General features: G+C 42.6%; 1 protein-coding gene across 9 annotated transcripts in view; it reads right to left on the bottom strand.

Moving 5' to 3' along the window:
- The window catches only part of rhbdf1a (rhomboid 5 homolog 1a (Drosophila)), a 383,683-nt gene that overhangs the window by 72,404 nt on the left and 284,229 nt on the right, over nucleotides 1-27,050 (bottom strand). For 8 of the 9 annotated variants that reach the window (XM_072268572.1, XM_072268574.1, XM_072268575.1 and 5 more), the window contains 2 exons: nucleotides 25,397-25,498; nucleotides 4,688-4,898 (listed from right to left, as the gene is read on the bottom strand). In XM_072268572.1, the coding sequence (XP_072124673.1) occupies nucleotides 4,688-4,898; nucleotides 25,397-25,498 (313 nt within the window). The remainder of the gene's footprint in view (nucleotides 1-4,687; nucleotides 4,899-25,396; nucleotides 25,499-27,050) is intronic. The other variant, XM_072268577.1, reaches the window with a different exon arrangement.

Raw genomic sequence — 27,050 nt, 5'->3', positions numbered from 1 at the left:
ACATATCACAGATTTTTGTTTTTATTGCATTTTGGAAAATATCCAAACTTTTCTGGAAATGGGGTTTATAGATTACGACAAACTCCTGAAACATAGGACACCACAGTCAGAGTTCTAACACCTACAATAAACACCCTCGTGCCAGCTATGGAGATTCGCCAGAAATCCAAATGTCGGGACTGGGGACTTTGTAGCTCTGGCCATTCAAACATAATACAGATGGCACTAGGACGCAGATTATAAAATTCATTAGTATGCAAAACAGATCTGGATTCCACAGATATTTCACTCCCTTTCCACCCCACCCACCTCTACCAGGGCTCGTGGATAGCAAGTAACATGCGCAGAAGCAGGCCAGAACTCTATGCATGCTGCTATGACAAAACTAGAAGGGAAAGGGACTCTCCATTCCAGTGTCCTCTCAGAGCCACTGCAGCCACAAGGCCTCACTGATGAGCAGGCCCCAAGCAACGCCAAAGCCCTAAGCCCTGTAATGGTTTTTAAAAAGCATTCAATCTTCAGAAACAATAAGTTAGCAGTACACAATCACAGTCAATAAAATTTTATGAGATTCGGGATTGGTTAATGTCATTTCCAGTATCCAAGTGTAAAGGAGAAACAAAATAATTGTTACTCTGGATTCGATGTAGCACAAAAAAAAAAGAAAACAATAATAAAAACACAGTAAACACACAAGTTAGATTATATGTCCATAAAGTCAACCTAGGCACAGCAGTCTCTGTACATTAGGTGACTGACAGGAAATGATAAAGGAGTGATGAAATGATGGGGGTTGTGGAGGGGTGTGTTAGTGGGTGGAGGTGTTGATTAACCTTCCTGCTTGGGGAAAAGTAACTGTTTTTGCGTCTGGTGCTGCTGATGCTACACAGCCTCTTCCCTGAGGGAGTGGGACAAACAGTCCATAAGCAGGGTGGGTGGGATCCTTCATGATGTTGCTGGCCTTTATCCGACATCTTTATGTACAATGGCCTTGATAGTGGGTAGGCTGGTGATGTGTCAGGCAGTTTTGACGACCTGTTGTAGAGCTTTCCTGTCCTCTGCAGTACTGTTTCCGTGTTATGCATGACAGACGTGATATGTTTTTGATATGAACCATTACTAGCTATTCAAGGCACTTCATGATGATTGGTGTCAATGTCAAAGGGCGGTAGTTGTTTCATTCTGATTGTGTACAGTTCTGTGGTACAGGGATGATGTTGGCTGATTTGAAACTTGTGGGGGCAGCAGGCTGGATGAGTGAAGTGTTGAAGATGTCTGTGAAGACACCAGAGAGCTGGTGTGCACTCAGCCTGGGATGTCGTCTGGCCCGGCTGCCTTGCGTGAGAAGGCCCAGCGTCCTTCTCATATCTGCTGCTGTTACAAACACTGGCTGCTCACCTGAGAGGTAGATAGCTTTCCTGACTGGCATTGTGCATAAAAATTGTGGGTTTTTTTAAAGAAAAGAGCATCAGGGATGCGACGATCACTGGAACAGTCAACGCTGCTTTTTGTGTGGTGAACAGTGCGCTTGATGCTCAGCCACATACATTGAGGACTGTGCGTAGGCAGTCTTTGCCCACTTGATGCCCAAGATGAGGTTTCTCTGAGAGACGTTCAGTTACCAGACTAAACTGTCTCCAGAATACACTAAGAAATCACAGAAAATATTAAAATAGATAAAAACAAAAAAGTTTACTTTTTTTTTCTCCTTTTCTTTATGCTGGTCACCTCCACTGGAATGAACATTTCCACTCCATTGAGTTTGGGAGTGTAGAAGGGTGGGCAATATGGAGAGAGGGAATGACCCAATACAACACTGGCAGTGGGATCACATTCTACCATCCAGTCCGTGTGGAAAGACAAATGTACCAACTTTACCTGTTGCTTTAATTGTGCTGGCTGTGGCCTACCATTTTAATCAGTAGATTTTATCAGTGCTCAGTGCACCTCCATCATCTATGACTTATGAATGTGCATCAAAAAGAGCACTGGAATCTCCACTGTATGCCTTCAATCAAAGATCGTAGCTATTTTTGTATCCACACTTCCTACTTTCTCTTTCAAGAAGATTATGTGGCGCGTGATCAAACACTCATAAAAACTCCCTTATACTATCAGTGCAATGCATTAAAAAAAACTCAGCCAGGCCCAACAATTTGCCCTTAACAAATTGGTACTGGCTCTTATTTATTAGATCATACTAGCCTAACTGTTAACTCTTTTGAAATCTTTCTCCACAAACCTCCCATGACAAGCTGTATTGCAATTCAATTTTCAGTACGGATACATTTGCAGTGCTCCAAGCCTCACATCAAAGGAAGACTCTGGTCTCACCTCCAACTTCGAACCTTACTTCTCACTGCAGTTGGTATTATAATATCTAAACCAGATGAATTATACCTAGCCACCACTTTAAATCTGCCAGCCCTCCAAAACATCCACTTCTGCTGCTTGTGTCACATTTGCTATCTTAACAGCCTTCCATCCAACCAGTTTGCCTACTATGCCTCAGCTAAGCTCCAAAACCTGGGTCTCTGTGACTTCATTTGCAACTGGACCACTGACTTCCTCACTGAGAGACTGAAAAATAAACTCAGCTGTCAATCGATGATCATGCTTGTTCTTGGATATTGGGTTACAGGATTCGCCTACAGTTGACAGATCATTAAAAACACCTAACCCTGTCCAAGATGATGTTTTGTTGATGGTGTGGAAAAAATGAATTGATGGTCTCTTTCTTCTTTTCTTTTGTAATTTATTTTAAATTGAAGTTCATCATCAAACAAACATTTCCATAAGATGTATTTCAGATACTGCACATATATCATATTAAATTTCCATTTCAGTAAACTTAATAAGGATCATTGATAGTTTTTGTTAAAAACCACAAATTGTGGGTGAATTTGGGGCTTCTGATCTTTCTGCTTAAGGTTCACTGCCAATTTCCTGGTTTCTCTCCACTTTTCATGGAATCTAAATTTCCTGGGATTTATCAGCACATATGTTGCAGAGTCTGCTCTGAGATTCTAAACCAAGTAAGATTCAACACAGAATCCACCTATACATTCACCCAGATGATCTATCTGCAGGCATTGGTGTTGAAAGCCAAGAACGAGTAATCTTTTTCTACAAATCACTTGAACAGTACAGTACAGGTGCTATAGCCCACAACATTGCGTAAACCATTTAACCTCCTCCAAGATTAATCTAGTGCTTCCATTCCCCCACATAGCTCTCCACTAATTATTTCCAATTATTTAAGTTCTTATTTTTAACTTGTTTATTTCATTTGAACATTTTTTCCATAGCCTGATGTACTTCTAGTAAAATGGAAAAAATGACAGACTATAACCATTATTAGGGGAAGTTTCATCTAAATTACCAATAGATTACGCATAAGGAACACAACACTGAGACCTCATGACTACATGCAGAATCAGAGAACAGAGGATAATATATCAATGGAAACTAATTAGGCTTTGAATGATTTATTTGCACTTACTCAGTTCAATGCACACTGCCTGATGTACAACTGATCAATACATCAGTGACTTTATTCTCACTTGAGTTAGCTTACCATTTGGAACACCAGAAAATGTCTCTAGACCCTTAGAAAAGGATGGGCAAAAATCAATCATACACCTCCTTATTGATCACTCTCAGAGTGATTCCCAATCAGTGTACATCAGGTCGAGGGATAAAATGGATTCCTCTGACATCCTCCTGAAATCGCTGATCCTTCCATTGTGACAGTCACCCAAATGTCCTAGGCCTTTGCCCGGCAAGGTGGCTGGCTGCAATTTATCATCCGACATTCAAGTCTACTTGACATCTGCAACATGCACAAAATGCTGGAGGAACTCAGGAGGGCAGGATCAATGGAAATGAATAAACAGCTGATGTTTCCGGCCAAGACTGTCTGGTTTATTCATTTCCATAAATGCTGCCTGACCCGATGAGTTGCTCCACCCGTTTGTGTGTGAGGCTTTGAATTTCCAGCAGCTCCAGACTTTCTTGTGTTTACTACTTGCCAGCTGCTGTTCCAATCTGTAGTGAAGTAGCCTAGCCTATCAGCATGGAGACATTGAAGATTGCAGACACCGGAATCCTGAGCAAAACCAAAACAATAACATGCTGGAGGAACACAGTAGGTCGAGCAGCATCTGTGAAGGGAAAGGAATTGCTGACACTTCAGTTTGAGACCCTGTATCGAGTCTTCCTGATCAACTGCTGAGTTCATCCAGTACACTGCTTGTTGCCCTCAATAATGCTCTTTTACTTCTGTTGTAACAAAATTAATGGTCGAAATATTCAGGAAATGTTAACTGTTATGCCTAATTAATAAAACAATTAAGCAATAAGGTAGCCTAAAAATGAAACTAAACCAAGCAGCTTTGTGCAACAATCACTGATGAAGACCAAGGCACAGATTTATTAACTCTGGCAGAGTCCCAGTAACCATCACCGCTCACACAATTAATAATTGAAGTTCAGTAGGAATCTTCACTGTTTGACATTTCTGCAGCTGGAACTGGCTCTCACTTTCACTTGAAAAGGCTTTAACAACCACTGCTTCAATTCAGCAGAACATAAGCCTTAAGCAGAATTAAATATTGAGGTACCTGTTCTTCATTAACCTTTATCAGCAATAAAACAGATAGTCTAGCGATTGTTATCTGGGCCTTACCTTCTGCATGCCAAACTGTGGCCCCACATAGAGAGGAGGGGGGGTTTCAGTGCTGGTGAGCGAGATGTTGTCTTGACTAGGTAATTCCATTTCACGGATGACGTGTGATTTAAGCTTGCCGTACCTCTGGCTGCAGTGGCGAAGGCTCTTCCTCTGCCATTTTTGGGTGGTATCACTATCTTTGCTAACCCCAAACCAATCAGCGGTACCTCTGTGGAACACAACACTTTGGTGATTATCCAGAACATTAATGGAATTTCATTGATCAAAATACATTGCAATTTCTTCTACCTTAACTGTAAATAATACATTGTCACAACACTATTTCTTGAGAGGCTATTTAAAGATGTGAAATAATTCATGCCTTTATGCATTATCAATTGCATGATGCATTACTTGATTGCATTTACCAGACATGCAATAAATCTCTTAAAGCAAACCACCATGGATATTTCTTAAAGGATTCAATTGTGAATGTTCTTACTTTATCATGACGGAAGTGGCTGCATACTTAAGGCCTGTGGTACCTTACCGACACCACTGGGGTTTGGAAATTCCTGTCGATCCTCCAATCCAAACCATGGGGTGACAGTACAGCTTCCAGCTAGTCCACGCAAGCATGCAGTGGAGGCTAAGTTCATTGGTATACTTAAGGCGGAAGTTGATAGTTTCCTAATCGGTCAGGGTGTCAAAGGATATGGCGAGGAAGCAGATGTCTGGGATTCGGTGGGATCTGGGATCTGCCATGATAGAATGGCAGAGCAGACTTGATGCGCCGAATGGCCTATATGTTTAAGAATGCTCTGCTCTTTGCTCTTCCACATCCATCAGCAGAACAGCCTCGTATTTTGTCTCTCATGTGCTTATTAAGTTCCTCTTGAACACACTCCAACCTCTCTGTAGTAGCGAGTTGTACATTCTCACTAAGTAAAGAGGGTGTTTCTGGATTCCTTAGTTGATTACTTGAGTGCTATTACTGACTGATGGCCTCCAGGCCATCTCTTCCCCACAAGTCAACTCCCAGTGGATCTCCTCTTACACCATGCACATGCCTCTTAGAGAGATTTAGGGACCAGATTATACTGATAATGCAGAACTTTAATCGTCTCCCATTTCTAATGAACTGAAGTGTCGCACAAGGATGTAGATCAGGGGTCCCCAACCTTCTTTGCACTGCGGACCGATTTAATATTGACAATATTCTTGCGGACCGGCCGACCGACGGGGGGGGGGGGGGGGGGGGGGTAGGGTTGCCAACAAACAAGAGTAGCAGACAATTGCATTTACCCAAAAGACTACAGTGACCATGAAGCCTTGCGCGGGCACCAATGCGCATGCACGTTGTGACTTGCCGATTCCACCCCGCACGCCCAAGCAAATCCTTTTTGGCGATTCTGTTCGTGGGGGTGGGTGTTAATCACGACCGGAATATAGGTAGTGGGTAATACACTCAATTTTGTTTCTAAAAGGGTTTATCTAACGAACTTATCAAGGATACACTTGAATCCTAGGGGGACCAATATCCTGGCAGGGAGATTAGCGAGGGCTACTGAGGTGACTTTAAACTAGAATGGTTGGGGGGGGTGGGAATCAAATTAAAGAGGCTAGGCGAGAGGAGGTTAGTTCACAACAGAGGGATGGGAACCAGTGCAGAGAGACAGAGGGGTGTAAAGTGAGGGTAGAAGCAAAAAGTACTAAGGAGAAAAGTAAAAGTGGCAGGCCGACAAATCCAGGGCAAGCATTAAAAAGGACAACTTTTCAACATAATTGTATAAGGGCTAAGAGAGTTGTAAAAGAGCGCCTGAAGGCTTTGTGTGTCAATGCAAGGAGCATTCGTAATAAGGTGGATGAATTGAAAGTGCAGATTGTTATTAATGATTATGATATAGTTGGGATCACAGAGACATGGCTCCAGGGTGACCAAGGATGGAAGCTCAACGTTCAGGGATATTCAATATTCAGGAGGGATAGACATGAAGGAAGGGGAGGTGGGGTGGCGTTGCTGGTTAAAGAAGAGATTAATGCAATAGAAAGGAAGGACATAAGCCGGGAAGATGTGGAATCGATATGGGTAGAGCTGCGTAACACTAAGGGGCAGAAGACGCTGGTGGGAGTTGTGTACAGGCCACCTAACAGTAGTAGGGAGGTCGGAGATGGTATTAAACAGGAAATTAGAAATGTGTGCAATAAAGGAACAGCAGTTATAATGGGTGACTTCAATCTACATGTAGATTGGGTGAACCAAATTGGTAAAGGTGCTGAGGAAGAGGATTTCTTGGAATGTATGCGGGATGGTTTTTTGAACCAACATGTCGAGGAACCAACTAGAGAGCAGGCTATTCTGGACTGGGTTTTGAGCAATGAGGAAGGGTTAATTAGCAATCTTGTCGTGAGAGGCCCCTTGGGTAAGAGTGACCATAATATGGTGGAATTCTTCATTAAGATGGAGAGTGACATAGCTAATTCAGAAACAAAGGTTCTGAACTTAAAGAGGGGTAACTTTGAAGGTATGAGACGTGAATTAGCTAAGATAGACTGGCAAATGACACTTAAAGGATTGACGGTGGATATGCAATGGCAAGCATTTAAAGGTTGCATGGATGAACTACAACAATTGTTCATCCCAGTTTGGCAAAAGAATAAATCAAGGAAGGTAGTGCACCCGTGGCTGACAAGAGAAATTAGGGATAGTATCAATTCCAAAGAAGAAGCATACAAATTAGCCAGAGAAAGTGGCTCACCTGAGGACTGGGAGAAATTCAGAGTTCAGCAGAGGAGGACAAAGGGCTTAATTAGGAAGGGGAATAAAGATTATGAGAGAAAACTGGCAGGGAACATAAAAACGGACTGTAAAAGCTTTTATAGATATGTAATAAGGAAAAGACTGGTAAAGACAAATGTAGGTCCCCTACAGACAGAAACAGGTGAATTGATTATGGGGAGCAAGGACATGGCAGACCAATTGAATAATTACTTTGGTTCTGTCTTCACTAAGGAGGACATAAATAATCTTCCAGAAATAGTAGGGGACAGAGGGTCCAGTGAGATGGAGGAACTGAGTGAAATACATGTTAGTAGGGAAGTGGTGTTAGGTAAATTGAAGGGATTGAAGGCAGATAAATCCCCAGGGCCAGATGGTCTGCATCCTAGAGTGCTTAAGGAAGTAGCCCAAGAAATAGTGGATGCATTAGTGATAATTTTTCAAAATTTGTTAGATTCTGGACTAGTTCCTGAGGATTGGAGGGTGGCTAATGTAACCCCACTTTTTAAAAAAGGAGGGAGAGAGAAACCGGGGAATTATAGACCGGTTAGCCTAACGTTGGTGGTGGGGAAACTGCTGGAGTCAGTTATCAAAGATGTGATAACAGCACATTTGGAAAGCGGTGAAATCATCGGACAAAGTCAGCATGGATTTGTGAAAGGAAAATCATGTCTGACGAATCTCATAGAATTTTTTGAGGATGTAACTAGTAGAGTGGATAGGGGAGAACCAGTGGATGTGATATATTTGGATTTTCAAAAGGCTTTTGACAAGGTCCCACACAGGAGATTAGTGTGCAAACTTAAAGCACACGGTACTGGGGGTAAGGTATTGATGTGGATGGAGAATTGGTTAGCAGACAGGAAGCAAAGAGTGGGAATAAACGGGACCTTTTCAGAATGGCAGGCAGTGACTAGTGGGGTACCGCAAGGCTCAGTGCTGGGACCCCAATTGTTTACAATATATATTAATGACTTGGATAAGGGAATTAAATGCAGCATCTCCAAGTTTGCGGATGACACGAAGCTGGGTGGCAGTGTTAGTTGTGAGGAGGATGCTAAGAGGATGCAGAGTGACTTGGATAGGTTGGGTGAGTGGGCAAATTCATGGCAGATGCAATTTAATGTGGATAAATGTGAAGTTATCCACTTTGGTGGCAAAAATAGGAAAACAGATTATTATCTGAATGGTGGCCAATTAGGAAAAGGGGAGGTGCAACGAGACCTGGGTGTCATTATACACCAGTCATTGAAAGTGGGCATGCAGGTACAGCAGGCGGTGAAAAAGGCGAATGGTATGCTGGCATTTATAGCGAGAGGATTCGAGTACAGGAGCAGGGAGGTACTACTGCAGTTGTACAAGGCCTTGGTGAGACCACACCTGGAGTATTGTGTGCAGTTTTGGTCCCCTAATCTGAGGAAAGACATCCTTACCATAGAGGGAGTACAAAGAAGGTTCACCAGATTGATTCCTGGGATGGCAGGACTTTCATATGAAGAAAGACTGGATGAACTGGGCTTGTACTCGTTGGAATTTAGAAGATTGAGGGGGGATCTGATTGAAAAATATAAAATCCTAAAGGGATTGGACAGGCTAGATGCAGGAAGATTGTTCCCGATGTTGGGGAAGTCCAGAACAAGGGGTCACAGTTTGAGGATAAAGGGGAAGCCTTTTAGGACCGAGAAAAGGAAAAAGTTCTTCACACAGAGAGTGGTGAATCTGTGGAATTCTCTGCCACAGGAAACAGTTGAGGCCAGTTCATTGGCTATATTTAAGAGGGAGTTAGATATGGCCCTTGTGGCTATGGGGATCAGGGGGTATGGAGGGAAGGCTGGGGCGGGGCTCTGAGTTGGATGATCAGCCATGATCATAATAAATGGCGGTGCAGGCTCGAAGGGCCGAATGGCCTACTCCTGCACCTATTTTCTATGTTTCTATGAATTTAATATTAAACACACAGCGCATATTTTCCTCGCATGGATATAATGATAAGTCAATTATCAGGGGAGCTTGAAGTGTTGAATGAACTTCCAGTAGAGGTGGCAGAAGCAGGTTCGATATGATCATTTAAAGAAAAATTGGATAGGTACCTGGACAGGAAAGGAATGGAGGGTTATGGGCTGAGTGCAGGTCGGCGGGACTAGGTGAGAGTAGCGTTCGGCACGGACTAGAAGTGCCGAGATGGCCTGTTTCCGTGCTGTAATTGTTATATGGTTATATAGGTCACTTATAAGTCAATAGCATCATAACATTTTAAGTAATATTTGGATATTAAACACACAGCACATATTTTCCCCGTATGAATATATAAAATCATTACAACACACCAATATCGCTGAATCAGTGGGAGCCCTGGGCTTGATTCCCTGCAACAACACGGTCCTATTGAGGGGTGATGGGAGACATCGATACTCGAAGGGGGTTCCTGATGTCCAGTCTATTCCGCAGTTTAGTTTTCGTTGCATTCATTGCAGAAAACTCTGCTTCGCAGAAAAATGTTGGAAGTGAAAGCAACGTTTTCAGTGCTTTCGTGGCTATCTCAGGATATTTAGCCTTGACTTTGATCCAAAATGCCAACAGAGATGTTATGTCAAACATACTTTTCAGCCCGTCATCACTTGCAAGCTCGAGGTAATCGCCTTCCCGCCCTGACACGGATGATGCGCGGGTCATGACCTAACATGCGTAATGGCTGATCAGTGGCCGTGACAGGGAATGAGGAAAGGTGCAGCTGACGAAATCATATCGTTTCCTCACGGCCCGGTAGCGCATGCTCTACCGCCCGGTACCAGTCCGCGGCCCAGTAGTTGGGGACCGCTGATGTAGACGATTGCACAAAAGCTTGCATCTCTATGGAGCTGCTGTTCATGGATGATGTAGCAGCACTGAAAAGACTAATGTAGATGACTATCTATGTAGCTGAGACTTTGTTAAATGCTCCCATCAACATGGAATGCATTAACTGGTACAACACAAAATGGCATCAACTCTCACAGTGATAGAGTTCAAGTTCTTGCTGCATTCGAAGGAATGGAATTGTACGGAAGAGGCTACATGGCCAAACTATACTAATGTTTGGAATCCTGCTATCCATAAATATTTAGAGGATTAATTTTCTTGCATGTCTGTTAGGAAAATAATAATACTTTGCCCTCTTGTGAACCATGCTTGATTATCAGTGAAGTACAAGTTGACATTCCTTATGACAGATTGGAATGAACTGGATACAAAGGTCAGAAACACTGAAGCCATTGCAACACCAGTAGATACAAATACTATGATACAAATCTGTTGGACCTCAGCATCTGAGGAAAAAGCAGATTTGCCAACGCTTCCTTAGTAAAGTTGAACTTACGATAGTTTTCCCATTACAAGCCGTATCTCTCCCAGATGAAACAAATGCAGCACTTAACTGAAGGACAGGGGTTAGCGCAATGCTGTATAGTACCAGCAAGCCGGGTACAATTCCCACCACAGCCTGTAAGGAGGTTGGATGTCTCCCCGTGACTATGTGGGTTTCCTCTGGGTGCTCTTGTTTCCTCTCACAGTCCAAAGACGTACCAGTTGGTAGGTTAATTGGTCATTGTAAATTGTCTCGTGATTAGGCTAGGATCCAGTCAGCGGTTGCTGGGCAGCGTGGCTCGAAAGGGCAGGAAGGGCTTATTCCACGCTGCATCTCAATAAAAAAAACTGTCTCACATCTTTCAATTCATTCCTTTCCACATCCTCCATGACATAAATCTACAGAAAACTCAGGAAACAATTTCTAAAAGTATGTAAGGTAAATGTAGCTTTCCAATGATATTCCAATGAATATTATTCCAAAATAACCAAAAACTGCATGTCCCTCATTAATTTTAACAACTTCCTATAACCCCAATAAGTGCCCTCTGGAACCCATTTCATACAACCGTTAGTGAGTCTGCCCAGAAACATTAAGCCTACAATTGTTAATGTCATTGGAGAGATGTAGCAATGTTTTCACAAGGGTTTATTAAATTTACAAAATTTTACGCCATACCACATTAGGAGACATCAAGAAAGATGACCAAAAAAGAGAAGATAATCACATTAAACAAGCAGTAAAGCTCTTGGTTGAATGATGGGGAGGAGATACAACGCTACCTCGTGCAAGGTGTTGTACCTGCTTAACCCCACTGGGATCAAGGTCACAGGAAGCCATGGGAGAAGGTAGAGTATGGTCAAAACACAAATACTGGTTCTACAACGACTGACGCCAGGGAGACAATCTTTGAAGTGTATCGATAATGGCTGGGGTCACCCATCTTGCAAAGACACTGCCCAGAGGTGGCAAATGGCAAGTCACTTCTATAGAAAAATTTGCCAAGAACTTGACCGTGATTGCCTACGTCTTTGTCCTGGAGCTTGCTCACCATTCAAAAACATTGTGCCTGATCTGACTGTTAACCTCAACTCCTACCTACTGTAATCTTTAACCCTCTTGCTTATCGAGCATCCGTCTACCTCTGCCTTAAAAATATTTCAGGGTTTTATTCCACTGCTTTGAGAAAGAATTCCAAAAATTATGGATGCCAAAAAAATTGTAACTCATCTCCACTTTAAATGGGAGGCCTAGTGGCCTCATTCTAGATTCTTCCACAAAAGAAAGCAACTGCCCCATCTTTACCTCTCAGGATCTTGAGTGCCCTCTGGCTCTTCTGCAGATACAAGCCTATCACACCCAACCATTCCTTACAGGAGGAATCATGAACTGCAACTATCAGCCTTCCCACCTATTCACTGCCTTAGTTACAAAGGTGGCAAGATCTAGCGAGGAATGGAATTCTTGTGCTTATGAATTTAGTAGCTCCAGGTACAAGGATGATTGATAGAGGGTAATATCAAAATATTAAAAGAGTTCTCATTTGCTTTGATCACGAGCTGTTCCAGCTTGAATAAATGAAACAGGCAACAATTCCAAGGAAGTACAATCTCCACACAACTTTCTCAGCCTCTAGACATTAATTTGTTCTGGCACCAGCAGCAATGGAAAAAAGAATGTTCCCCTGATACAATTTTAAATTTGAAACACGATTTGGGCAACTAATGAAATCTGTTATGACGATGTATGAAATGGTAAACTCTATATTCGAACTGTCTCTACCTGTTGAGCAACATGTTTGTGCTTGCCTCTTAACTGAAGGACACTTACACTTTGTTTTGGAAGTTCCTTTCAAAGTAAATCAGAAGTATCACCTATCTTTAAAAGAGTACAATGGCACTCTTTGAGAAGTGAGAAGGTACTTCCTTTTGAGAACTACTTGTGCTTAGAAATAGTCATTTTATTTGTTGGTTGCACAGATGAGTGATCTGACCCATATCACAGAAATCTACAAAAATAATTATAAGATGCTTCAATTCACTGATATCAGAATCAGGTTTATCACCGGCATGTGACGTGAAATTTGTTAACTTAGCAGCAGCAGCAGCAGTTCAATGCAATACATAATCTAGCAGAGAGAGAAAAAATAATAAATAAAATAAAATATAATAAACAAGCAACACACATCAAAGTTGCTGGTGAAAAAAGCAGGCCAGGCAGCATCACTAGGAAGAGGTACAGTCAACGTTGCAGGCCGAGACCCTTCGTCAGGACTAACTGAAGGAAGAGTTAGTAAGAGATTTGAAAGTGGGAGGGGGAGGGGGAGATCCAAAATGATAGGAGAAGACAGGAGGGGGAGGGATGGAACCAAGAGCTGGACAGGTGATTGCCAAAAGGGATATGAGAGGATCATGGGACAGGAGGTCCGGGGAGAAAGACGGGGGGAGGGGGGAACCAGAGGATGGGCAAGGGGTATAGTCAGAGGGACAGAGGGAGAAAAAGGAGAGAGGGAGAAAGAATGTGTTGATATAAATAACGGATGGGGTATGAGGGGGAGGTGGGACATTAGCAGAAGTTTGAGAAGTCAATGTTCATGCCATCAGGTTGGAGGCTACCCAGACGGAATATAAGGTGTTGTTCCTCCAACCTGAGTGTGGCTTCATCTTTACAGTAGAGGAGGCCATGGATAGACATATCAGAATGGGAATGGGACGTGGAATTAAAATGTGTGACATATCAGAATGGGAATGGATTTTAATTCACACATTATGACAACTCAAGCATGGTTAAATGCTTTTATTAGTAAGAATATAATTTCCTTTTTAAAAGTATTTACAAACGGTTACTATGAATGTTAATATAAACTATGCCAACTCATTGATAAATTCTTCATTTCTTCACTGAGGTTGCTCACAGTGTGTCCTTTCAGTCTTTAAATTTTGTTCTTCACAGAGGCATCTGGTAAAGCCTCTTCACCACTCTCGTCACCTTGACTGGATGCACATAACGTCGGAGAAGCTCACCAGCTGCTGCTTTTCAAAGTAAACACTCTCCAACGAATTGGGTAGTTGATTTTGAGTGGAGTGGTACTGTTCAGTACCTGTATGATCATATCTCAGAACCTGCGATCCATCCTCGACACAGGTGTATGGGCTGCCATTCTCTATTCCCAAAAATTGATGAAGGTCTGGGAGAACACAGATTATCTTCTGCACCATCATGAACACCAACCAACCTGGAACTCTCATGGTGTTGATTTCTAGCACTCAGGAGTGATATTGCTGAGTCTGACTGCAGAAACTGGAGTTGTTGCTGCTATTTATTGGGGGAAGATAAACACCGTGCTCAAATATGGTCGTTGTAATGATGGCTTCATCATATTAGGACATTAACATTATATCTGCCCATATTTAGACATTTGATTCATCTAGTTGTCAACCATTGTTGATGTGTAACTATGTCACACAATTTATCTTCCCCCAATAAATAGCAGCAACAACTCCAGTTTCTGCAGTCAGACTCAGCAATATCACTCCTGAGTGCTAGAAATCAACACCATGAGAGTTCCAGGTTGGTTGGTGTTCATGATGGTGCAGAAGATAATCTGTGTTCTCCCAGACCTTCATCAATTTTTTGGAATAGGGAATGGCAGCCCATACACCTGTGTCGAGGATGGATCGCAGGTTCTCAGATATGATCGTACAGGTACTGAACAGTACCACTCCACTCAAAATCCACTACCCAATTCATTGGAGAGTGTTTACTTTGAAAAGCAGCAGCTGGTGAGCTTCTCCGACGTTATGTGCATCCAGTCAAGGTGACGAGAGTGGTGAAGAGGCTTTACCAGATGCCTCTGTGAAGAACAAAATTTAAAGACTGAAAGAACACACTATGAGCAACTTCAGTGAAGAAATGAAGAAGTTATCAAGTGCCTTTCAATGACTTGGCATAGTTTATATTAACATTCATAGTAACCATTTGGAAATACTTTTAAAAAGGAAATTATATTCTTACTAATAAAAGCATTTAACCGTGCTTGAGTTGTCGTAATATGTGAAGTAAAATCCATTCCCATTCTGATATGTCACACATTTTAATTCCACGTCCCATTCCCATTCAGATATGTCTATCCATGGCCTCCTCTACTGTAAAGATGAAGCCACACTTAGGTTGGAGGAACAACACCTTATATTCCGTCTGGGTAGCCTCCAACCTGATGGCATGAACATTGACTTCTCTAACTTCCACTAATGCCCCGCCTCCCCCTCGTACCCCATCCGTTATTTACTTATATACACACATTCTTTCTCTTTCTCTCCTTTTTCTCCCTCTGTCCCTCTGACTATACCCCTTGCCCATCCTCTGGGTTTCTCCCCCTCCCCCTTTTCCTTCTCCCTGGGCCTCCTGTCCCATGATCCTCTCATATCCCTTTTGCCAATCACCTGTCCAGCTCTTGGCTCCATCCCTCCCCCTCCTGTCTTCTTCTATCATTTTGGATCTACCCCTCCCCCTCCCACTTTCAAACCTCTTACTAGCTCTTCTTTCAGTTAGTCCTGACGAAGGGTCTCGGCCCGAAATGTCGACTGTACCTCTTCCTAGAGATGCTGCCTGGCCTGCTGCGTTCACCAACAACTTTGATGTGTATTGCTTGAATTTCCAGCATCTGCAGAATTCCTCGTGTTTACGATAATAAACAAGTATATCAATTACGTATGATGAATAGATTACTAAGAAATGTGCAAAAACAGAAATACTGTATATTAAAAAAGTGAGGTAGCAGCTTCAAAGTCCGTTTAGGAATCGGATGGCAGAGGGGAAGAAGCTGTTCCTGAGTCACTGAGTGTGTGCCTTCAGGCTTCTGTATCTCCTACCTGATGGTAACAGTGAGAAAAGTGCATGCCCTGAGTGCTGGAGGTCTTTAATAATGGACACTGCCTTTCTGAGACACCGCTTCCTAAAGATGTCCTGGGTACTTTGTAGGTTAGTACCCAAGATGGAGCTGACTAGATTTACAACCTTCTGCAGCTTCTTTCGGTCCTGTGCAGTAGCCCCTCCATACCAGATAGTGATGCAGCCTGTCAGAATGCTCTCCACAGTACAACTATAGAAGTTTTTGAGTGTATTTGTTGACATGCCAAATCTCTTCAAACTCCCAATAAAGTATAGCCACTGTCTTGCCTTCTTTATGACTACATCAATACGTTGGGACCAGTTTAGATTCTCAGAGATCTTGACACCAAGGAACTTGAAGCTGCTCACTCTCTCCATTTCTGATCCCTCTGAGGATTGGTACGTGTTCCTTCATCTTACCCTTCCTGAAGTCCACAATCAGCTCTTCAAATAACCAACCCTTTAACAAGCCTAATCTTTGTTTATGAAGGTGCCAACACGTGGACCAGTTTAGACGCAAAACTAATGTTCATGTGTCTACTTTCAGTGCTAAAAAAAAAGTAATTCACTGAACTGAGTTAACTTTCACCCTTATCCTAAATCTGTCAGTTGGACCATCTGCATTGTTGGTCACAGGTAATAATTCATCCTGGGTCGACTATTGGTCACACAACTGCTGCTCATTAGTGATGAAGGTGAAGCATTGCTTAGCACAGAGTGGTGGTCAGGGTTCAGCAGGGTTTCGGCCCAAAATATCAACTGTACTCTTTTCTATAGATGCTGCCTGGCCTGCTGAGTTCCTCCAGCATTTTGTGTCTTGCTCGAATTTCTAGAATTTGCATATTTAATGTGGTTTGTGATTGAGCCACAGGATGGTTTCTTGCCAGTTTATGCAGGCGAAATGTTTAAACTGTTTTTGAACTCTTGAAAATTATAATTTCACATTTTTGATTGATGCACGAGTAACTGTCAACAATCTCAACAACAGCTGATAGGTTCATTGGCTACTGTAACTTGTCCTTGCTCAAGGTAGTGGGAGAATTGAATGCAGGAGTGAGAAGAGAAAGAGTAGATTACTGGGAACTTGGAGGAGAAACGTATTAGCAGGATTGATCGGAAAGTGGGTCCAGACAGTAAGCTGTTAGCAACCCTCTCGTCATGGCTGGAGTGATACTTCTCTCTCCCTTGTTAGAGAGACAGAGAGACAGAGAGTCAGAGAGACAGAGAGTCAGAGAGACAGAGAGACAGAGAGACAGAGAGACAGAGAGACAGAGAGACAGAGAGACAGAGAGACAGAGAGACAGAGAGACAGAGAGACAGAGAGACAGAGAGAGAGAGAGAGAGAGAGAGAGAGAGAGAGAGAGAGAGCGCGCGCCTGTGGGATATCGAAGTGTTGGGATGAACAGCATCTTTTTTGATGGACTCAAGGTCATGGTTTCTTTAGGAGCTTTGTTATTTCATGGCAGATGGTGGGGGACTGATGCTTTTGCTGAGGTGTGGGGGAGGTCAAAGCTTTGCTGCTGCTTGTGTGCAGTGGGGTGGTGGCTTTGGAGTTCAATCATTTTTCTCTCATTCAGTCCTTGGGGTTTTTCTTCTGTTTCGTGGTTGTCTGCGAAGAGTAAGAATTTCAGGTTGTATGCTGTATAAATTCTGATATTAAATGAAATGCCAAACTATTCCCTTGTTTTTGTTATCCAAAATATACGATATTCAGAATAAAAAATATTTAAATGAATAAATACTGTCCAGTGGTGAAAGAACCCTACATTGTGGGCCCTTGCAGTGGCTGCACCAAGTTTCAGTGCATCCCTCAGCAAGTATTTCTGCAGCCTTAAACGAGTCTAGAGATCTCTCATTGTGCAAATTTAGGGGCAGACCTAAGGAGGTCTTTCACCGAGTTGATGATTTTCCAACAACTCTCGATGTCCGTCATTGTGTGTGTCCTGTGGTGCAGCCCATAAGTCACAGAGTCCTTGGTTACGAGGCTGCTCAAGATGGGCCCTTGCATCTTCCTCCACAGCCTCTTTGAGAACCCAGTCTGCAAAGTAGTAAGCGAGCATCTTGTCTCCACTACAGTCCTCACGGGGGCCGTGTGCAGTGGGAGTGATGTTCTGAGCAAGCAGGAAGTATCTGACTGGGAGAGTCCCTCTCACCACCAGCCAAACAAGGTATTGGTGCCCACTGGGGAGATCGTGTGATCAAGATGGTCTGGACAGTCTGATCAGTGAATGACCACATAGTGTCCATCAAAAACTTCTTCCGCAGTGTCTGTAGGGTATTCCGTGCTGACCAATGGCTGTTGGATGTTTTTGGTCAAAGTGTTGGTCAGGAAGAACATTTCCCACAAAGGTCAGGTAGTGCAGCTGCAACCAGCTGACTGGGAAGTTACACAGCATCGGGGCCAGAGCCATCCTTTGCAACATGAGGGACAGAAGGTATCTCAGCACATAGCAGCACTCGATGCCTATGTACTTTGGTTCTGCACACAGCCTGATACAGCCACACATGAAGGTGGTCATCGGGACAGGGATGACATTGGGTACATTTTAATTGTACAATGCATGCATTAATTAGTTTCCTTCTATGCCTAAAGTAAATATTAAAAGAACACTAAATATTTGGGAGGGAAGAGATTGAGAGCAGCAGCACATTGCTCTGAACATTATTCTTATTACTGTGGCCAACATGATACCAAGAACAACTCAAACCCTTCCCATCATCTATGAAGCACATGGTCCGGAGTGCAATTAAATACTTATCTGGAACGTTGCAGCTCCACCAACACTCAAGCACCTTCCAATGCAAACAACCCATTTCACTGGCACACCATCCCTATCGATAATATTCAACCATCATCAAATTGTGGCTGCAGTATGCGTCATCTACAAAATGCATTACGCACACATCCAGGCTACTCTGACAGCACCTCACAAACTCATAAGCTTTGTTACCAAGACAGACTAGACAAGGGCCCAGGCAGATGGAACACCACCTGCAGGTTCCAAATCATATTCCATCTCAACAGGGAAACATATCAGCAATCTGTCTGTGCTTAATAGTAATACTCCCTGCCCAATAGCACCTTCACTTGGAGGACGATGATGATTCTGGTGATGCTGCATCACCATCACAAGAGGAATTTAAGATGGGTGATAAAATTCTGGCCTTGTCCAAATCCCACAAATAAAGTTTGAGAAAAAAAACACGCATTTCAGGACAGGGTGCTAGCCAACCAGCAAGCCTAAAAGGACGTTCCTTTAGAGAAGGAGGAATTTCTTTAGCCATAGGGAGGCTAATCTATGGAATTCATTGCCACAAACAGCTGTTGAGGCCCAGTCATTGGATATATATTGGGCATACCAGTGCCCATGAAGAACAGGATGAGCTGCTTCAACAATTATGGCCCCATGGTACGCACATCTACTGTGATTTAAGCGCTTTGAGAAGTTGGTCATGGCTAGAACCAACTCCTGCCTAAGCAAGGACCTGGACCCACTGCAATTTGCCGATCACCACAATAGGTCTACAGTGGAAGTGATCTCACTGGCTCTCCACTCAGCCTTGGATCACATCACACCTGGATGAAAGTAGTACCTATGTCAGGCTGCAGTTTATCGATTACAGCTCAGCATTCAACACAGTCATGTCCTCGGTTCTAAACAACAAGCTCCAAAACCAGAGCCCCTGTACCTCCTGCTGCAACGGGATACTTGACTTCCTCACTGGGAGACCCTCAAAGGATTGCAAATAACATCAGCAGCTCGTGGACAATCAACACTGGCACACCTCAAGGATGTGTGCAAAGCCCACTGCTCTATTCTCTTTACACACATGCCTGTGGGGCTAGGGACAGTTCTAATGCAATCTATAAACTTGCCAACGACACAAATTTTGTTGGCAGAGTTTCAGATGGTGATAAGGATGTGCACAGGAGCAAGTTAAATCAGCTGGCTGAGTGGTATTGCAGCAATAACCTTGCACTCTAGCAAGACCAAGGAATTGATTGTGGACTTCAGAAGGGGAAGTCAAGGAAACACATACCAGTCCTCATAGAGGGATCAGAAGTGGAAAGTGTACTTGAGTGATATTATAAATATAGTTTGATTAAGCATTCTTCATTATTTGCATAAATCATTACGGGTTATATTAAAAATACACAAATGGCATAAGCATTATGCTATGAAGCCACATTTGCCCACCACGCTAAAAGCAAACTCATGGGCACTAGCCTCCCCAGCATCAAGGACATCTTCAAAAGGCAATGCTTCAAAAAGGTGGCACCTATCACTGAGGACACCCCATTACCCAGGACATGTACTTTTCTCATTGTCACCAAAGAGGAAGTACAGCAGCCCGAAGACATACACTGAACATTTCAGGAATAGCTTCTTTCCCTCTGCCATCAGATTTCTGACTGGACAATGAACCATTGAACATTACCTCAGTAGTTTCCATCGCTTTGCACTACTTACTTAATTTTATATACACTTGCAGTATATATATATATATATATACACACACACTATATATATTCTCACCATCTATGACACGCCCATTTCTCATTACCACCATCGGTGTGGTAGTTGGAGCCTGGAGGCCCACTCCCAATGATTCTTCTCCACCATCGGATTTCTAAGCAGTCCATGAACACCAGCTTATTTTCTTTTTTTCGGACTATTCATTTATCTTTGTATTATATATTGTTACGTACCCCGTAACTGGGTTGCCAAACCAACAGAAATGGACCACTTAGTCGGAGTATGGATTACTGGAACTAAGAAAGTTTTATTAAAGAAATAAGCAACACAGTACTCTAATCAAAAGGATATAAATGCAACAGTTCCGCAATGATAAAACACACATGTACACAGAACTAGGATAATAGGATCAATCAAGCTCTATCACAGTCTAAGGGTAAATGATCAGTTTTAAGTGACGCAAAGTTCAGTTCAATTGAGTTCAGTTCAGTTCGCAGTAATCACTGTTGTGCCGTTGGGGCGGAGAGAAGAGAGAGAGCAAAAGTGAATGAATATTCAAAACGGATTCCACACAGACCTTCGAGATTCCTCGCAGTTAGCTTTCGGGCGAGCCCTTTGTAATGTCTTCTGAGGTCACCAACTGTGACCCCTCCGTTCCAGATACGATCGTTCTTCTGCGGTGAACCCGGCACCCAGGCAAGGGCGGACACACACACCAGGTTCCCGCCAACCGTATCTTTCTACCCTGTGCATCTATGGCTGGTCCCGCGACCGGACCTCCAAAACTCCCAGCAACTTGTGGGGGCACACTGCTTCCAGGGTCTCATTACCTCGTGGTGTCGTGTGTCTGTTGCCTTAGCGAACCTGTCCCTTTTTATCCCCCTGCTGGGGTATCGCCTGTCCATCAAACTTCAAACAGTTCAGGGTTCAAAGCCACCGGTCCCTGACAATACTTGGAACCGTGTCTCCTTTCGGTAATCTCTCTCGTCTCTCTCTCTTATTAGCACCTTGCATGTTCCCCCATTGTCCTCTTATCAGCATCAATCTTCTGATAACTGGTTCTTTTGTCACAATATATAGTCTTACACTGTACTGCTGCTGCATCACAACAGATTTCACATCATATGAGACAGTGATAATTAACCTGATTCTAATTTTCTCCTTCCAGACAATTCGGCCAAAGAAAAGAGGACTCTCCCAGGAACATGAGGACATGCCAAGATCACTGGTTTCCTGTCATTTTGCAGTGTATACACAAGACATACATTGGCACTCAACAGAATAACTGTTTTCTCCCACACTACCACAAATGGGAACTACGCTGATTTTTAAATGCCCAAGTGTGAGGATGCCACACAGGGCAGACAGCCTTGTAGTCAGCACCTATGCCTGAACCTACAAATAATTCAAGGTTTATTCATTTAACCCACAGTTTATTCACTTGAGTAAATGCATGCAAAGTCACAGGATTTACGAAGCACATTTAAGATTTGCCTTACCACAAACTTTCCTTATAGACATTATAATAAATAGATGAATATATACAGTACCATTCTATAATTATTTAATATGTAATCATTCATATTTCTAGAAATGCCTTCATAAAGAATCTGATTACATTGCACATGATGGATAAGGAAGCAAAATTTATGGGCAGTAATACATAAAAGGTTTAGATTCACTTTCTATTAACCAGCTTCATCCATGTTAGAGAGGAAATATTATTAAATGTAAAGTAGAATTAGTTGACCCACATCAAAGCAACTGTTCCATCAACCTGCCTTCAAAGTTATGCCAGAATTCAGAGCTGGATATGGGAAGCAATAAACCAAAGGCAAAATAGCGAGCCAACTTGCATGCCTTCAGTCAGGAACAAAACCTATGTGCGAACTACAAGCAGAAAAGGAGAAAGTTTGGATGTGATGACTTCTGTGGTTGAATTGTTTGTTTGCTGGCAACTGTAGATTCACATATGGTAACTGAGTGAACTAAGACCTTTGAGCGCTGCACAATGACTTGTACTACTAGAACAAAATCTGCTGGAGGAACTCAGAGTTGAGCAACATCAGTGAGAGGAAAGGAGCCGCCAAAACTCTGCACTAGGACAGGTCTGAAGTCTGAGCCCAACATGCACTGTGTTCCCTTTAAGAAAACTGCCATGCAGAAACAGCTGGGTAAAGCAGCATTATGAGGAAAAGAAACAGAAATCTGTCTTGAACTGTAGTAACTTCAGATAGATGTTAATGTTTACATAAGAAAGCAGCTGGATGTGGTCCAAACCAGAGCAACACCAACAATAAAATTAATGTGGATCTAGTGTTCCCAGCCTTAGAGACAGAAATAATATACTACTGATTTTGGAAACAGCAAGCACAAGATGCCCTTCAGAGTAGGCAGATGTATCAGATCACCTGTCATGCCCACACTGCATTAGCCACACATCTGCCCAGCTTTGTCCCAACACTGCTCAACATCTGGAAGTGAACAATGAAAGAATAAGGGGCAAAACTGTTCCAGTACAAAGTCTGTATTCCAACATCTGCCCCATCGCATTAGCTGAGCAACAACGTTTTATGAAAATGGAACCAAAATACAAAAAGTAGCCCACCAGAATCGCAACTCGCTGTTTATAAGTGAACTGAACTTTTAATCAATCGCCAACCACAACTTAACACTTTAGTCACACTCAAATACGTCAAAATTATTTATTTGCCATTCCACTACTTAAGCAATGATGCAAAAGTTCTTTTGAAAAGAGTAAATGAAGGGCTGAAGCACAGTCACAAAGGAGGCTTCAGTTTCAACCTCAAATCTCAGAGGGCTAGAACGATCTACTTCAGCATGTCTACTGAGAGGGCTGACCAGGTTCTTGGACCTTATCGGCAGCAAAAGAGAGTGGTTGGTAGCTTTCATGTGCAAGGCTTTCCCCAGTGATGTACACTGAATGCTACCATTACTTACCCTACCATAAGCTTTGCATATGAAGGCTACCACCTGTCTTTCACTGACAGTCAGGTAATTACATTTGCCAATCAGGTACAAGAACATGGTTTAATGGTTCCTAATCCCTGAGGAACACTACATACCAGAACATTTTCTTTCTGCTGAAAACTGAAGAAAATTGTATATTCCGGCCACAGGAATAGGAATCGGGAGGAGAAAGGGGTACCGACAGACCTAAATGGTCTCGTGCAGTGGCCGGGGAGGTGAAGTGGCATTGAACTGCTTCAGTTTAGGTATTAGTGCTAGGGGGATGAATAGGAATTTTGTAGGTGGGACTGAGGGCAGGTGGTGAAGACGGCAAGAAATCTGGAAAATCAGCAATAAGGAAACAGTGCAAAGGCTGGCCCAACCCCAAATATTAAGTCACTTACCCGGCAGGTGTTTGAATGGCACAATACCTGGGGGGGGGGGGCGTCGATGCCCCAAACAGTACCCAAGAATGGTATCCCTCTGATAGAAAGTTTATCCTCATTTCCGATTAATGCACATTGCAACTTATTTCTTTTAAACTGCCCCAAAGCTGTATACTTTTGTATAATTGTATGATACAATTAGAAAATCATCATAATAACCATTAAATGACTTGAGCCAGCCTTATTAGGATACTGTAGCAATGATATTAACCTGAAAGGAAAGAAAAGACCCAAAGGCAAAGGTCAGATAATGCTCCCTGCGGCTCTGTGCTAGGACTGGCACACATAAAATTCAGCCAAATATTTAAAATAATAACTATTATAATTAAATGGCAATTAAACTATCATATTTCAATGAGGAAATGACAAACATGAATAAATAAATACCAGGTAGAAAGGCAGTCACACTGCTAAAACATAGAACACAAAAGGTTGCACATTTAAACCATTAAAGAGAGAAAATTTTGGTTTTCACATTCAGTGAATGAATCCGACATTTCTCAATAAACATTAAGTAAACAGATCTAGTTCACAGTACCTGCTCAATATTAGGCAAGGCATGCCCATTCAATAAAGATGTCATGACTCGTTCAATTTCGTGTTGGTTAAAAAGCTTAAGCCATCCAGTACTATGTTAAATTGAGAGTTAACTTTACGTCAGATATTCTTCCAGCTGATTCCAAAAAAAAGTTAAGCCATTCTCTATCCCAGTTGTTCTAGTATGATTCTTTAACTAGACATTGTGTATAAGCATGTATGACGTTTGAGGGCGCAGCTATGAAAAAGCTGGCCTCTAGTTTATGAGAGAGCAAAACTTGTGTAAAGAGGCAAGACCTCGCCTGGCAAGTCTCATGATTCTGACTTGCATGCCACAGATTTTTGTGGTAAAAACAAAGAGCCATTTAACCTGCTCATCTATGCTTTTAAACACAGGTGGCAAAAAGCTGAATTAAACATTTGGCTAATAATATGCAAATATAGCAGAATTCGGAGAGTTCTGATCACTTTTTGTTTTCACTTCATTAAAATTCTTAACGGTTTATTTTCAAGATTTAAGTGACTGTGTAACTGCTTAGATCGCTCTCCAGAGCTGCATGTTTAATCATGTTCTTTCAAGGTCTAAAAGCAACCAGGACTTTGAAGGAGGAAAATGAAATGCATGCCCAGAAACATCCCAATTGCAAAAACACAGCTTTTAGAAGCTTTGGTAAATTGAAAGTAGTTTTTAATGACACTTCAAATGGCAATGTTATCGATTAATAATCTCCAAGCCAATTATATTGTGTATTGTTGATGCACAACATCACAATTATATTGCGATGATCAGATTAGGAAAAAACACTACATACTTTCAGCTATAATGGCTACATGTTATTCCATACCTTTTGGAGTTATACACTTCAGGGATAAAATTAGATCGCATGTCACACAATATTTGGGGGGGGGGTTAATATGCTCGGTGAAAAGGTTGTAGTTAGCTATAAAAAAACTTCATTCTTGCTGCACAATCCAATTTAAAAAGGTTAATTTTAGATTAGAACAGAAAGCATTGTGTGCCTTACACACTACATGCATTACGCATTACAATCACAAGGGCTAGCAATTGCTCACATTGCACTTTAGTTCTGCACATTGCTGCCACTTAAAGAGCACTGATAAATAATGCAGATGTCATGCATAAATTACTGAGCAATTCAAGAGAGTTCCCTCTTGTCGACAAATGCACAGTACATAAAGTGCTGGTGACACATCCTCACAGCTTTAGTACATTAGAGCAGGAGCTCGCATGCTGTACAGACCAAGCACAAACATCACAGGTACCTCAGCAAAGATCTGGCAGAGAAAGACTGGTGCCTTTTCGGTGGGCTCCTACCAGCTCTGTGACCTTTTATAGGCATTGTGTTAATTCTTTCAAACCGCACCCTTGGGTTGTAAGGAAAGATGAAGTAAAAAGTAAAATAGATAAAGTAGAAAAGGATAGTCACAATAAAAATAACTATTCATTGTCAATTATTTGCACACTGATAAAGATCCAACCCATTTTTCCAGACATATGTAAAGCACAAATCTTCTTCAATCAAAATTCAGACAGAGTTTGGCAGAATTCCACTTCACATTCCGATATGTCAGTCCATGGCCTCCTCTACTGTTGTGATGAGGCCATACTCAGGTTGGAGAAGCAACACCTTGTGTTCCATCTGGGTAGCCTCCAACCTGATGGCATGAACATTGATTTCCTCGAACTTCTGGCAATGCCCCCCACCACCCCCGACTTCACCATTCCCCACCCCTTTACCCTCTCTCACCTAAACTCCTTACCTGCAAATCACCTCCGTCTGGTGCTCCTTCCCCTTTTCTTTCTTCCACAGCCTTCTGTCCTCTCCTGTCAGATTTCCCCTTCTCCAGCCCTGTATCTCTCTCACACAAATCAACTTCCCAGCTCTTGACTTCACCCCTCCTTCTCCCAGCTTTACCCATCACCTTGTGTTTCCTCCCCTCCCCCACCTTCTAACTGACTCATCTTTTTTTCCCTCCAGTCTTGAAGGATTTCGGCCCAAAATATCGGCTGTACTCTTTTCCATAGATGCTGCCTGGCCTGCTGAGTTCCTCCAGCATTTTGTGTGTGTTGACAGGTTGGCAAGTTATTTAATTAATCCTAAAAACAATATCATTGTCAAATTCGTAACTAAGCAATGCAGGCATTTAGATTAACTGGGTGACATGCTTCATATTTTGCAATGTTGAGATTTCATTTGCTGCAAGCACTTGTCTGCCACATTGTGCCGTCCTGCATACCACAGAGGAAAGTGGTTCGTGGTTTCCCACAGTGACAGGATCTAGACTATTGCAAATTACGACAGATGATTCATAGAATCTAGAGCAACAATCTGCTGAAAGAACTCAGGTCCGTCACTACTTGCGGGGGGACAGGAATTGTCAATGTTTTTGGTCGAAATCCTGCATCAGGGACAGAGTTCTTCCAACAGATCCTTTGGTGGTGCAGATCAATGTCCTCTGACATAGTGGTCCTTATCAAAATAGCAAACGAGGCACATTAGACATGCAATTCAGTACCCAATGCCAACTAGAAATTGAAGGTTGTAACTGCAACATCCTGTGTGAGATTACTGTGCATGATAGTTCAGCTGCATTCCTCTCCACAAATTTACTGCACAGTCCACATTAAAAAGGCTAAATTTAGAACAGTCTCAGGAGCTTCAGGGTAGTTGGCTGCTAGCTTTGGACCAGACAACTTTGCATGATGGTGGGTTGGGGCTGCAGTGGAGGCACAGGAAAATCTCTGACAGCCTTGTGCTACTCTGGGATAATATTGCCTACTGTATGTGCAGGGCTGAGGAGTGGAGCCTGCTTAGTCAGCTTGGACCATGCTAAAGCCTTCGGATGGATATCACACACATACAATTCATGATGGGCGTGCTCTCCTAAAAGTGCTCTATACTGGTAACTGTATTTC

The sequence above is a fragment of the Mobula birostris genome, chromosome 9 (assembly GCF_030028105.1).
Source record: "Mobula birostris isolate sMobBir1 chromosome 9, sMobBir1.hap1, whole genome shotgun sequence".
NCBI classification, from domain to species: domain Eukaryota; kingdom Metazoa; phylum Chordata; class Chondrichthyes; order Myliobatiformes; family Myliobatidae; genus Mobula; species Mobula birostris.
This window is presented reverse-complemented; position numbering and strand designations above follow the sequence as displayed.